This window comes from Mobula hypostoma, chromosome 1 (assembly GCF_963921235.1).
Source record: "Mobula hypostoma chromosome 1, sMobHyp1.1, whole genome shotgun sequence".
In the NCBI taxonomy this organism is placed as follows: Eukaryota; Metazoa; Chordata; class Chondrichthyes; order Myliobatiformes; family Myliobatidae; genus Mobula; species Mobula hypostoma.
In genome coordinates this window covers 21,223,779-21,238,194 of record NC_086097.1, presented here as the reverse complement: position 1 = coordinate 21,238,194, position 14,416 = coordinate 21,223,779, and the positions used below count along the sequence as shown (strand labels likewise).

The 14,416-nt window shown below is 42.1% G+C and overlaps 1 protein-coding gene across 1 annotated transcript; it reads right to left on the bottom strand.

Annotated features, from left to right (window-relative positions):
• Positions 1-126: 126 nt before the first annotated feature.
• slirp (SRA stem-loop interacting RNA binding protein) lies at positions 127-14,405 on the bottom strand. The gene is made up of 4 exons (XM_063044578.1): positions 14,197-14,405; positions 11,052-11,110; positions 1,220-1,327; positions 127-271 (listed from the first exon to the last, which is right to left on the bottom strand). Exons 1-4 carry the CDS (start codon positions 14,264-14,266, stop codon positions 200-202), a joined length of 309 nt encoding a protein of 102 aa, XP_062900648.1. The 5' UTR covers positions 14,267-14,405; the 3' UTR covers positions 127-199.
• Positions 14,406-14,416: the final 11 nt, after the last annotated feature.

Genomic DNA, 14,416 nt, shown 5'->3' with positions numbered 1-14,416 from the left:
ACACAATCTGGAAACAATTTCCTTGTGTGAATTTCCTTTACAGTGATGTTCCTGTAAAGTAAAATTCAATCTATTTTTCTAATTAAAAATGCTAATGTAAGCACGCAAGAAAATGCAAAAGGGAGATTTTAAACATTACAACTGTTTATTCATCAACTTTAAGACAAAAACAAATTGAACTACACCCTCCATATCGGTATCAACTTGCTGATTCGGTAATTTTCTTGGCTCTTTGTCTTTGGAATAATTTTCTGTTCCTCTGAACTTGAAGCTGTGAAGAGAATAAATTTTTAATGAGTTATTCAATTTCTATTTTTGCTTTAGTGTAATACCAACATTATCCCCATGGAAGAGTGTTGCTGTAAACTATAATATTAAAACAGAAGAGTAGCCAGGTAGTTGGCTAAATGCAGCAAATGGCATTGAGGATCTTGGCTAAACTTTGCCTTTGTAATATAGGTCTGGTGATGTTACTATTGGTAACCCATTTCTGTTCTTTTTTAAAATAAAACAAATTTTCTTTTGCCTTTTGTGGATTTATTTTCTGAGGTGGTTATTTAGGAAAATTTAATAAAAACCAATGGCACTTCCATGCCCATGATTTTCAAGAGGTAAACCATCAATTGCCCTTGAACCTACTCTGCCACCATACAACCAGTCTCCAACACCAGTTCTTCCCTCTCCTCCTTCATAGTTCAAAGATGTTGGCCTTCGACGATATCAGTCTCATCAAGAAGTTTAAGCCTAGTTCCAAAACCTCAGTTTTCCCTTTTTCACACAATCTGTTTAAAATGCAAATGCAACCAAACAGATTATCTAATTTTTCAGGAAATCCTGATGATTCACCAGAGTCTTATTCACATGTTCCCATAAACACAGTTCAATAGAAAATCCCAACTAACTTTTTAATTAACTTAGTTTGATACTAAGAGTCATTTGAATAGTCTAGAAAATCTTAGTCCTACAGAACCCAAGAAGCTATATTCTATATCCCTCCTTAAAAATATCAAGACTACTTAGTACTCCATTCCTACATACCCTATGGTTTCTTAATGCTAGCTTTACTGCAAATTATCCCACACGCACCACAGTTGATGCAGACAGCAGCTACAAACTGAAGACATTTGTTTTGAAGTGGCTCTCTTCATCAGGAGAGTTTCATGAACATCAAATTATTTCCTCATACTTTGAATAAAAGAAAACAGCATTTTAAAATTACCTTTGCACCTTCAATATTATGTACTTCTGTCTGCAGCACATTCTGAAGTCCTTCTTCTGTAGTGAAGCTGACCCAACAAAATCCTTTGTGAAATCCAGTTTCCTTGTCCTGTAATATGAATTTGGTCAATGAGCATTACAAATCAATTTACTGCTATTTCTGCAAATATTTGAATTCATGTCCGTCTCTGCCTCTGGAATTGTAACAAATATTTTTCTCTCAGATGCCACCTGATGTGAGTTCTTTCAGCATTTTGTTTTCAAATCCAAAAGAAATACAGCACAGCTGTTGGAAATCTGGAATAACAGATCAGTGGAAATACTTCACTGGTCAGGCAGCATTTATGGAGAGAGATTAGAATTAACATCCCAGGCCAAGGACCTTTTATCAAAAAAAGGGAAATACATAAATGAAGTTAGCTTGAAGTTTTAAGCCTGTGGAGACCTGCAGGAGGTGAGTAACAATGTTGGTGGTGATGCCAGTTGGAGGGAAAAAACATGCAGTGTTAGTGAGTAACATTGGATAGTTGGTTGAATTGCGAATGAAGAAATGACTAAAATTTGAAATTACAAGAAAACAGGCTTCGATATATTCCAAGGGGTCTAATCCCTTCAATTTACTTATCAAGCTTCTTCACACAGAAGGGTTGAGGCAAAAAGCCAGGAGGGGATAGGTGAAAGACATAAATCGCTGAAGGAGGGAACTATTAGATGACATCTTCACCTATCAGCTTGTACTCATTCCCCTCTCCCCACCTTCTTATTCTGGATACCGCCTCCTTCCTTTCCTGTTCCTGATGAAGGATCTTGGTCCGAAAAGTTGACTGTTCATTCCCCTCCATTTTAGCCTAATTTGTTTACAAGCCAATCTCTATCAGTGTCTATATTTTACTTCCTCTACTTTGTGCAACAAACTGAGAAAGCACCTTGGCAAAAGACCAGAAATCGAAGAACAATTCATCCATCAATTACTAAAAAAAAAAGGTTAGTTTTATTTGCCACACATACATTGAAACACATAATGTATTGTTTTGCATCAACTCAAATTATTGAGAATGTGCTGGGGCAGCACGCAAATGTCACCATACTTCTGGTGCTCACATACTATGCCCATAGCTTGCTACTGTTAACCGTACACCTTTGGAATGTGAATAAACTGGAGCAAATCCACATGGTCACAGAGAGCAGACAACCTCCTCACAGGCTGCAGCAGGAATAAAACCCTAACCAGTGATTACTGGTGCTGGAAAGGGATTACACTATCTGCAATACTTTCCTACTTCCAAAAATCAAATAAACAGGACAACATGATTTCCTAAAGTTTCCCGATTACCTTTTTTTTTTAAACACATCTTTAATAATATGTACAAGAAGGGCCAGAATCACCTCTGCTTCCTGAGGAGACTGAGGCCCTTTGAAGTATGCAGGCCCCTCCTTCACATGTTCTACCAGTCTGTTGACACCAGTACAGTCTTTTATGCAGTGGTGTGCTGAGGCAATGGCATCAACACACGTGATGCCAACAAGCTCAGCAGAAAGGCTGGCTCTGTTATAGGAGTCCAACCGAACACACTGGAGGCTGTGGTAGAACAAAGGACTCTATGGAAAATCTTGGCAATTCTGGACAATGTTTCTCACTCTGCATGCCACCTTGGCTGAACAAAGGAGCATTTTCAGTAATAGACTAAGACAAATGTGCTGCTCCAAAGAGAGCATTAGGTCATTCTTACCCTCGGCCACTAGTCAACCTGTAGCTGGGGGAAATGATGACCCCCCTCCTGTTAGACTGTTTGAGGTAACCGATTTTTTAAATTCTTTCTTACTTCTTGTCTAATATTTGTATATCTGTGCACTTATAATGCAACTGTGACACCGTAATTTCTATCTATCGGCTTTTCAATATTTTTCCAATGACATAATTAGGCTAAGTGGCCTATAGTTTCCAGTTCCCCAACTCATTCCTTGTTTGAATGAAGGAGCAAAACATTTGTATTTTCTAATCTAACCAATTCAATAAGTTGTTAACTCAGCCAGCTCCATCACGGAGACTAGCGTCCCCAATAGTCAGAACATCTTCAAGGAGCAATGCCAGAAAAAGGTGGTATCCTTCACCCAGGTCATGCCCTCTTCTCACTGTTACCATCAGGGAGAAGGTACAGAAGTCTGAAGGCACACACACAATGATTCATGAATAACTTCTTCCCCTCTGCCACTCGATTTCTGAATGGACTGAGATCTCTTACTATCTCTTCTTTTAATTAGTCCTGATGAAAGGTCTTGGTCAGAAACGTCGACTGTACCTCTTCCTATAGATGCTGCCTGGCCTGCTGCGTTCACCAGCAATTTTTATGTGTGTTACTTTTTCACTACTTCTTTGTGGCTCCAGGATGAAGTCCACCAGAACCACTTGAAGCTCCAACTCAGCAACGTATTTCTAAGAATAATTTTCTCACTCTTTTCCAATTCCTGACTTATTTTAACTTTTGGGAATCCTTTCTGGTGAACACTATTGCAAAATATCTTTTTAATTCATCTGCTACGTCATTTCCCCATTATTAATCCCCAGACTCACTAGAGGACCACCCCTCACTTTGTTAACTCCTTTCCCTTTCAAATATCTATCAAATTATTTTTTTTACATTTAACACTAGCTTCAACTCATTTTTTTTTGTCTTTTTAGTCATCCTTTGCAATTTTATCCTCTTTCATTCTGTGCAATTATACATTTTCTTCAAATATGATACTATTTAATTTAGGTAACTTAAGCTAGTTTTTGTATCCTCATAAATGTTTAAAATTGTAGTTTTGGATAAGAATATAAGAAATAGGAGCAGGAGTAGGCCATCTGGCCCGTCAAGCCTGCTCCACCATTCAATAAAATCATGGCTGATCTAACCACAGACTCATCTCCATCTACCTGCCTTTTCCCCATAACCCTTAATTCCCCTACTATGCAACAATCTAACCAACCTTGCCTTAAATATATTTACTGAGGTAGCCTCCACTGCTTCATTAGGCAGGGAATTCCACAGATTCACCACTCTTTGGGAAAAAGAGTTCCTCCTCATCTTCATACTAAATTTACTCCCCCGAATCTTGAGGCTATGTCTCCTAGTTCTAGTCTCACCCACCAGTGGAAACAACTTTCCTGCCTCTATCTGATCTATTCCTTTCATGATTTTATACAGTTCTTTAAGATCTTCTCTCATTCTTCTGAATTCCAGCGAGTACAGCCCCAGGCAACTCAATCTCTCCTCATCTCTGGAATCAACCTGGTGAACCTCCTCTGCACCACCCCCAAGGCCAGTATATCCTTCCTCAAATAAGGAGTCCAGAACTGCATACAATACTCAAGATGCAGCCTCACCAGTACCCTATACAGTTGCAGCATAATTTCCTGGTCTTAAATTCAATCCCTCCAGCAATGAAAGCCAACATTCCATTTGCCTTCTTGATAGCCTGCTGCACTTGCAAACCAACCTTTTGCGATTCATGCAGAAGCACTCCCAAGTCTCTCTGCACAGCAACATATTGCAATCTTTTACCCTTTAAATAGTAATCTGATCTTCCATTTTTCCTTCCAAAGTAGATGACCTCACATTTACCAACATTGTACTCCATCTACCAGAACCTTGCCCACTCATTTAACCTATCTTTATCTCTCTGCAGACTCTCCATATCTTCTGCACAATTTGCTTTTCCACTCAATTTAGTGTCATCAGCAAACTTAGATACACAACACTCTGTCTCTTCTTCCAGATCATTAATGTATATTGTGAACAGTTGCAAGCCCAGCACCAGCTCCTGCCGCACTCCTCTCACCACTGATTGTCAACTAGAGTAACACCCATGTATCCCAATTCTCTGCTTTTTATTAGCTAACCAATCCTCTATCCATTCTAATACATCACCCCCAACTCTATGCATCCTTATCTTACGGATAAGTCTTTTATGCAGCACCTTATTGAACGCCTTCTGGAAATCCAAATAAATAACATCCATTTGATCCCGTCTATCCACTGCGCTTATTATATCCTCAAAGAACTCTAGTAAGTTTGTCAAACAGGACCTGCCTTTTCTGAATCCATGCTGCATCTGCCTAATGGATCCATTTTGTTCCAAATGCCTTGCTATTTAATCTTTAATGATAGCTTCAAGCATTTTCCCAACTACAGATGTTAAACTAACTAGCCTACAGCTACCTGCCTTTTGCCTACATCCTTTTGAACTGTGGTGTGACATTCGCCATCTTCTAACCTAACGGGAGATGCCCAGGGTCCAGAGAATTTTAGTAAATTATCACCAAAACCTCTACTGGAACTTCTGTTATTTCTTTCAGTACCCTAGGATGCATTCCATTAGGACCAGGGGACTTACCTATCTTCAGGCCCACAAGTTTGCTCAGCACTACCTCTTTAGTGATAGTTATAGTATTAGGGTCCTCGCCTCCCATCGCATCCATATCATCTCTCTTCGGCATGTTAGACGTGTCCTCCACCATGAAGACCAACACAAAATAGTCTTTCAAAGCTTCTACCATTTCCTCATTACCCAGTATCAATTCGCCCCTCCTCGTCCTCCAAGGGACCTACATTAACTTTGGCCACCCTTTTCCAAATTATATAATTATAAAAAATTGTACTGTTTTTATATTTTGTGCTAGTTCACTTTCGTAATCTAGCTTCCCTTTCTTTATTGCCCACTTAGTGGTTCTGTTACTTCTTAAAGTTTTCCCAATCTTCCAGTTTCCCACTACTTTTGGCGACTTTGTACACACAAGTTTTTAGTTTGATGCTTTCCCTTATTTCCTTAGTTATCCAAGGCTGGCTCTCCCCACCCTTACTGTCCTTGCTTTTAACTGGAATATACTTTTGTTGAGCACCATGAAAAATCTCTTTCAATCTTCCAATGTCTTCCATCCCACCATAGCCTGGGTTCCCAGTCTACACTAGCCAAATCCTCCCTCATCCCATTGTAGTCTGCATTGTTTATGCATAATACACTGGTTTTCGATCAAACTAATGCACCCTCCATTTGTATGAGAAACTCAATCATACTGTGATCACTCTTTCTGAGAGGATCCCTAACTACAAGATCACTAATTTTACCTGTCTCATTGCACAGGACTAGATCTAAGATAGCACGTTCCCTTGTAGGTTCAGCAATATGCTATTCAAGAAAGCCATCACAGATGCATTCTATGAAGTCCTCCTCAAGACTACCTCAACCAACTTGATTCACCCAGTCTATGTGCAAGTTAAAGTCCCCTATGATAACTGCTGTTCCATTCTTACATGCCTCAGATATTACTGTGCCACTGTAATGTTATTATTTGGTGGCTGATAAGACAACTCACACCAGTGATTTTTTTCCCGTTACTATTTCTAATCTCTACCCAGATGGATTCAATATCTGCTCCTTAGATCTTGCATCGTCTCTCACTTTCGCCCTGATCCCATCCTTAATTAAGAGCACTACCCCATCTCCTTTACCTTGCTGCCTATCCTTCCGTATTACCTGATATCCTTGGATATTTAATTCCCAATCCTCTCCACCCTGCAATCACATTTCTGTAATGGCCACTAAATCATACCCCTTTATTCTGATTTGTGCCACAAATTCAATGACCGTGTTACAAATAATACAGGCATTCAGATAAAGTGCCCAAGGATCCATTCTTCTCTCAGCATAAGAACACAAGATATTCACAAGGCTATTTGGCCCATCGAGTCTGCTCTGACATTTCATCATGGCTGATCCATTTCCCTCTCAGCCCCAATCCCCTGCCTTCTCCCCATATCCCGCACAAGTCCCATTGCACCTCAGATTTTTGAACTTTCTCTCCATTTAGAAAATAGTCAATGCTTTTATTTCTTCTACCAAAGTGCATGACCATACACTTCCCAACTGAATCCCATCAACACACATAAAAGTTGCTGGTGAACGCAGCATCTCTAGGAAGAGGTGCAGTCGACGTTTCAGGCCGAGACCCTTCGTCAGGACTAACTGAAGGAAGAGTGAGTAAGGGATTTGAAAGTTGGAGGGGGAGGGGGAGGGGGAGATCCAAAATGATAGGAGAAGACAGGAGGGGGAGGGATGGAGCCAAGAGCTGGATAGGTGATAGGCAAAAGGGATACGAGAGGATCATGGGACAGGAGGTCCGGGAAGAAAGACAGGGGCCGGGGGGGGGGGGGACCCAGAGGATGGGCAAGGGGTATATTCAGAGGGACAGAGGGAGAAAAAGGAGAGTGAGAGAAAGAATGTGTGTATAAAAATAAATAACGGATGGGGTACGAGGGGGAGGTGGGGCATTAGCGTAAGTTAGAGAAGTCGATGTTCATGCCATCAGGTTGGAGGCTACCCAGACGGAATATAAGGTGTTGTTCCTCCAACCTGAGTGTGGCTTCATCTTTACAGTAGAGGAGGCCGTGGATAGACCTATCAGAATGGGAATGGGATGTGGAATTAAAATGTGTGGCCACTGGGAGATCCTGCTTTCTCTGGCGGACAGAGCATAGGTGTTCAGCAAAGCGGTCTCCCAGTCTGTGTCGGGTCTCGCCAATATATAAAAGGCCACATCGGGAGCACCGGACACAGTATATCACCCCAGCCGACTCACAGGTGAAGTGTTGCCTCACCTGGAAGGACTGTTTGGGGCCCTGAATGGTGGTAAGGGAGGAAGTGTAAGGGCATGTGTAGCACTTGTTCCACTTACACGGATAAGTGCCAGGAGGGAGATCAGTGGGGAGGGATGGGGGGGGAACGAATGGATAAGGGAGTTGCATAGGGAGCGATCCCTGCGGAATGCAGAGAGGGGGGTGAGGGAAAGATGTGCTTAGTGGTGTGATCCCGTTGGAGGTGGCGGAAGTTACGGAGAATAATATGTTGGACCCGGAGGCTGGTGGGGTGGTAGGTGAGGACCAGGGGAACCCTATTCCTAGTGGGGTGGCGGGAGGATGGAGTGAGAGCAGATGTACGTGAGATGGGGGAGATGCGTTTAAGAGCAGAGTTGATAGTGGAGGAACGGAAGCCCCTTTCTTTAAAAAAGGAAGATATCTCCCTCGTCCTAGAATGAAAAGCCTCATCCTGAGAGCAGATGCGGCGGAGACGGAGGAATTGCAAGAAGGGGATGGCGTTTTTGCAAGAGACAGGGTGAGAAGAGGAATAGTCCAGATAGCTGAGAGAGTCAGTTGGCTTATAGTAGACATCAGTGGATAAGCTGTCTCCAGAGACAGAGACAGAAAGATCTAGAAAGGGGAGGGAGGTGTCGGAAATGGACCAGGTAAACTTGAGGGCAGGGTGAAAGTTGGAGGCAAAGTTAATAAAGTCAACGAGCTCTGCATGCGTGCAGGAAGCAGCGCCAATGCAGTTGTCGATGTAGCGAAGGAAAAGTGGGGGACAGATACCAGAATAGGCACGGAACATAGATTGTTCCACAAAGCCAACAAAAAGGCAGGCATAGCCAGGACCCATACGGGTGCCCATAGCTACACCTTTAGTTTGGAGGAAGTGGGAGGAGCCAAAGGAGAAATTATTAAGAGTAAGGACTAATTCCGCTAAATGGAGCAGAGTGGTGGTAGAAGGGAACTGATTAGGTCTGGAATCCAAAAAGAAGCGTAGAGCTTCGAGACCTTCCTGATGGGGGATGGAAGTATATAGGGACTGGACATCCATGGTGAAAATAAAGCAGTGGGGGCCAGGGAACTTAAAATCATCGAAAAGTTTAAGAGCGTGAGAAGTGTCACGAACATAGGTAGGAAGGGATTGAACAAGGGGGGATAAAACCGTGTCAAGGTATGCAGAAACGAGTTCGGTGGGGCAGGAGCAAGCTGAAACAATAGGTCGGCCAGGACAGGCAGGTTTGTGGATCTTGGGTAGGAGGTAGAAACGGGAAGTGCGAGGTGTGGGAACTATAAGGTTGGTAGCAGTGGATGGGAGATCCCCTGAGCGGATAAAGTCGGTGATGGTGTGGGAGACAATGGCCTGGTGCTCCTTAGTGGGGTCATGATCAAGGGGTAAATAAGAGGAGGTATCCACGAGTTGTCGCTGTGCCGCGGCAAGGTAGAGGTCAGTACGCCAGACTACAACAGCATCCCCTTTATCAGCGGGTTTAATAATAAGGTTAGGATTAGTGCGGAGGGAGTGGAGAGCAGAGCGTTCCGAAGGAGTGAGGTTGGAATGGGGACAAGGTGCGGTGAAGTCGAGACGGTTGATGTCCCGTCGGCAGTTAGCAATAAAGAGATCCAGAGCAGGCAGAAGACCAGAGCGGGGTGTCCATGAAGAAGAGGAGGGTTGAAGACGGGAGAAGGGGTCATCGGTGGGGGTGGAAGATCCTTGCCGAAGAAGTAGGCTTGGAGACAGCGGAAGAGAAGTTCCGCATCATGGCGAACACAGAACTCGCTGAGGTGTGGGCGAAGGGGGACAAAGGTGAGGCCCTTACTGAGGACAGAGCGCTCTGCCTCCGACAGTTGAAGGTCAGAGGGGATAGTAAAGACCCGGCACGGATGAGAGCTGGGATCAGAGTGGGGAGGGGGGAGGCTGGGAGTGTCAATGGAGAGGAGAGGGTTGGGGTGAGAGGAAGATGGAGCCTCTGAGGGCCCAGGAGCTGACGGTGGGATCTGAAGGAGATGGGATTGCAGAGTGGTGGTGGGGGAAGGGGAGACGGGATTCACAATAGCAGCATATAAAGACCCGGCCTGGAGTTCAAGGCTGGAGTCGCAGTTGGTGGTTGCGCAATCACTTCGAATGTGTCTATGGTCATTGCTGGAGTCCGGGTTTGAATCCCATTAGTCACTTTTCTGCCCATTCTCCTAATCTGTCCTTCTACAGCCTCTCCACCTCCTAAAAACGACCTGCCTCACCACCTATTTTTATACCACCTGAAGACTCGGCCACAAAGCCATCAATTCCATCATCCAAATCATTGACATATAACGTAAAAGAAGCGGTCCCAACCCAGACTTTTTGGAACATCACTAGTCACTGGCAGCCAACCAGAAAAAGCTCCCTTTTATGAACATAAAAAGAATGAATCATTATATTATAGAAAACTTTGTTCCAAAGAAGTTATTTTCTTTGTTTTTTTGTTCTAATTGTGTTCTTTCTTGTAAAAATTGTGTTCAATTTATTTTTCGTGATAATGTACATCAGATGCTACGTTCCTGTGATGCAACTCCCAAGTTTTTTATTGCATCTTCGCATACATGTATTTGTGCCTATGGCAATAAACATGGCTTTGATATTTGTACCTAACCAGTGGAAACAATGCTACTTTTTATTAAAATTCTCGTCTTTCAGTCAATGCTTAATATTCTCACAATTAATTACTTATGGTGTCCCAAACTGTATCTGTCTAGCATCTTATGACATTTGTTTGCTGTTCTAGTTTACACATTTACACTTTCTCCACACCCACTTGCAATTCTAACATTAATGTATCCAACCCAAAAATCACTTCACTGCTCTGTACCAGTTGAAATTTCACAACTGTTGGCACATGCTACTGTACATCCTTACTTCAAAACTTTATTTTTCATAGTCCCTAACAGGTTGCCTCTCTGTCTGTTTTAAGTATTTATGGAATTTCTTAAAATCTGTTGTAGTTTGCCATTTCCTGATATTTCCTCACACAATTGATAAGATAGATTAAATAAAAGCAGATCTCTGTGAAATACCGATTAGCCTTCTCCTCATTCTGGACTTTACAAGGGATTTCAATGCTGCATTTAATTTTAAAATCTAAAATATATAGTTGATCCATTCAAGATAGGAAAGAAAAGATTCAGCTTATATTTATTAACACAGAGTATGATTAAAGTTAATTGAATACTTACAAATGGAAGAAGACATTTCTTCACTGATCCAAACTGTCCAAAATAATCCTTGATTTCTTCTGCAAAAACACAGATTCATTAATTCAATAACTTCTTTTTTTAAATGTTCGATTACTTCTGTAAATTATTCCTGCAGGAACACTGCAAACAATTTTCAGCCACTTACTTTTCCATTTCCCAAGCCTATCATACAACTTTCCCAGCTTAGAAGTCTCTTTCCAAGAGCTGAACGATATTGACTAAAAATATGTAAAATACCACCTCAGAAACTATCCATTCTCAGTTTTGTACATTCTACTTTATGGAATAGGAGTCAGGGAGCAGATGTAATTTAACGTAGGGAGTTACAGATTTTGAAAGGCAAAAACAGGAATTGCAAGAGAACGCAAAAAGAAGATATTGAAGGGAAGATTCAGTGTTCAAAAAGGCATTATTTGTTGAAAAGAACCGTATTAGAACTTTAAATTAATTCATTTTTGTAATGTTAGTGGCTCACACAGCATTTACTGTCTATTCCATCAAAACTTGCCACTGAGAAAATAGTGGATAGCAAGTTTTCATAAAATGATTTACCAAGTGAAAAGGTAAACATTCACTGTTTTTTTCCATAATTATTTTCACAAGAAGAATCACTCTCCTTGCTTTTCTATATTCTGACTATAAGCAGATCTGATTTCTTTGCATCCCAGGTAAAAGACGTCAACACAGTGTGAATAAGAAATGAAGCAAACAATCTCTTTCCGATTTCAGATGCTGCCCGACTTGTTTAGTATCCCCAGCACTTTCTGTTAATATTAGCACTGAATTGAACTGACTTTATTACTTACATCCTTCAAACACGAGTAAAAATCTTTGTTACATCTCCATTCAAATGTACAATTTGCAAGTATAATAATTTATAATAAGTAGTATATACAACAGGATAATCAATATAGCATAGAAATACAGAAGCATCAGCATGAATTAATCAGTCTGATGGCCTGGTGGAAGAAGCTGTCCCGAAGCCTATTGGTCCAGGCTTTTATGCAGTTTCCCAGATGGTAGCAGCTGGAACAGTTTGTAGTTGGGGTGACTCCGGTCTCCAATGATCCTTCAGGCCCTTTTTACACACCTGTCTTTGCAAGTGTCCTGAATAGCGGGAATTTTACATCTACAGATGCGCTGGGCTGTCCACACCACTCTCTGCAGAGTCCTGCGATTGAGGGAAGTACAGTTCCCATACCAGGCAGAGATGCAGCCAGTCAGGATGCTCTCAATCGTGCCCCTATAGAAAGTTCTTAGAATTTGAGGGGCCATACCAAACTTATTCAATCGTTTGAGGTGAAAGAGGTGTTGTTGTACCTCTTAAAGCTGTTCACCCTCTCAACCCCAGATCCATTGATGTCTATAGGGTTTAGCCTGTCTCTATTCCTCTTGTAGTCCACAACCAGCTCCTTTGTTTTTGCGATGTTGAGGGAGAGGTTGTTGTCTTGACACCACTGTGTCAGGTGATGACTTCCTCTCTGTAAGCTGCCTCATTATTATTCGAGATAAGGCCAATCAGTGTAGTGTCATCGGCAAATTTAATTCGCAGATTGGAGCTGTGGGTAGTGATACAGTTATGAGTATACAGACAGTAAAGGAGGGGGGCTTAGTACACAGCCCTGAGGGGCACCTGTGTTGAGTGCAAGAGGGGCAGAGGTGAGAGAGCCCACTCTTACCACCTACAAAGTGCATGATAATTACCTCCATAGATACTACTCGACCAGCTCAATTCCTCCAGCATCTTGTGCATAGTTAAGGACAATTCCGGATGCTTTAATGGAAACAATTATAAGATGAATAAGGCATCTTAGAAGGGACAGCCTGTTTTCCTTCGAAGTAACAAGTCAAAGACATACCAAATGTATCCCCATTTCCTTAGCCCTCTCCCTGTTGCTCAGTAAATTAACATTCCATGGACGTCCGTCAATTTCCTTTCAATAGCTTGAATTGACACTATCCATTTCCCTTATCAGCAATACAAAATAAGAACAGAAAATGCTGGAAACACTCAGAAAACAAACAAGAGTTACCATTTCAAGTCAAAGACTCTTTATCAGTGGTAGAAACAGTTCCATGTTATTCACTTACCTCCTCAAAGAACCCATCTCATTGTCAGTAATCAAGGATTCCCTCCCACCCTGGTCATCCTCTCTTCTCCCATCTCTCAGGGATACTTTATTGATCCCAAAAGAAATTACAGTATCACAGTTGCATTTCAAGTGCACATATATACAAATATCAGAAGAGAAGTAAAAAAATAAAATAATTACCTCAAATAGTCTAAAGGAGGGAGTCACTGCATATCACCAGACTCAAGGACTGCTTTTAACCCAGTTATATTTGACTCTTGAATGGACCACTGATGGGCTACAAGAGCAACACTTGATCTGGCTCATCATAGCCCTAGCACTTTATTTGTCTGCCTGCACTGCACTTGCTCTGTAACAGTCTATATATACCCGGATTCTATTTGCTTTTTACTACATTGAATAACTTCAGTATGGCTTAATATCATACAACTTAGTATTATAATTTAGATATGGCTGATCCGTCTGGCTGACATGCAAAGGGTTTTCACTGTAACTCAGTACACGTGAATGATAAACCAGTACTAATACGAAATATTACACTTAAATTCCAAATGGAGGGTTTTCAACTTAAAACCAAAGTTTTGTTTCTTTCTGCCGACGCTCCATGTGGAAGTTCAGTGTTTTAATTTTAAAATACAAAACGCAGGGTTATATATTCATAAATATGAGAGATTCTGCACATGCCAGAAATTCACAGCAACACACACAGAATGCTGGGGGAGCTGAGCAGGTCAGGGACATCTATAATGGAGAACAGGCAGCATTTTGGGACGACAACCTTCACAAGTCCTGATGAAGGGTCTCAGCCCGAAACGTTGACCGCTTATTCCTCTCCGCAGATGCTGCCTGACCTGCTGAGCACCTCCAACATTTTATGGGTTATATATTCAGTTCGGGTGCATGACCAAGGTTGCTATTGCACAGGGTCGGGGCCCACTCCTCCATCGCCCACTAGCTTAATTTTTAAAAAAATCACTCGCACAAAAAGGCATTCCTCCCGAGCAGCGGAAAGCAAAGTCGGCGTCACTCACTGTTTGCCAGGGTCCAGGGAACGCGAGAGATGAAGACCTCGAAAACCTTGCGGGACGGTGGCGCCGCCATGCCGACTCCCCGATGATGACTCCTGACCTCTGACCCGCGAGGCTGACGATCAAAAGACAACACGCGTTCCCCATCAAAATAAAACTTCGATAAATTAACATATATCTGCTGTGATTTCTAGTTGTTTTTGAGGCGGCTGGCGGTGATTAC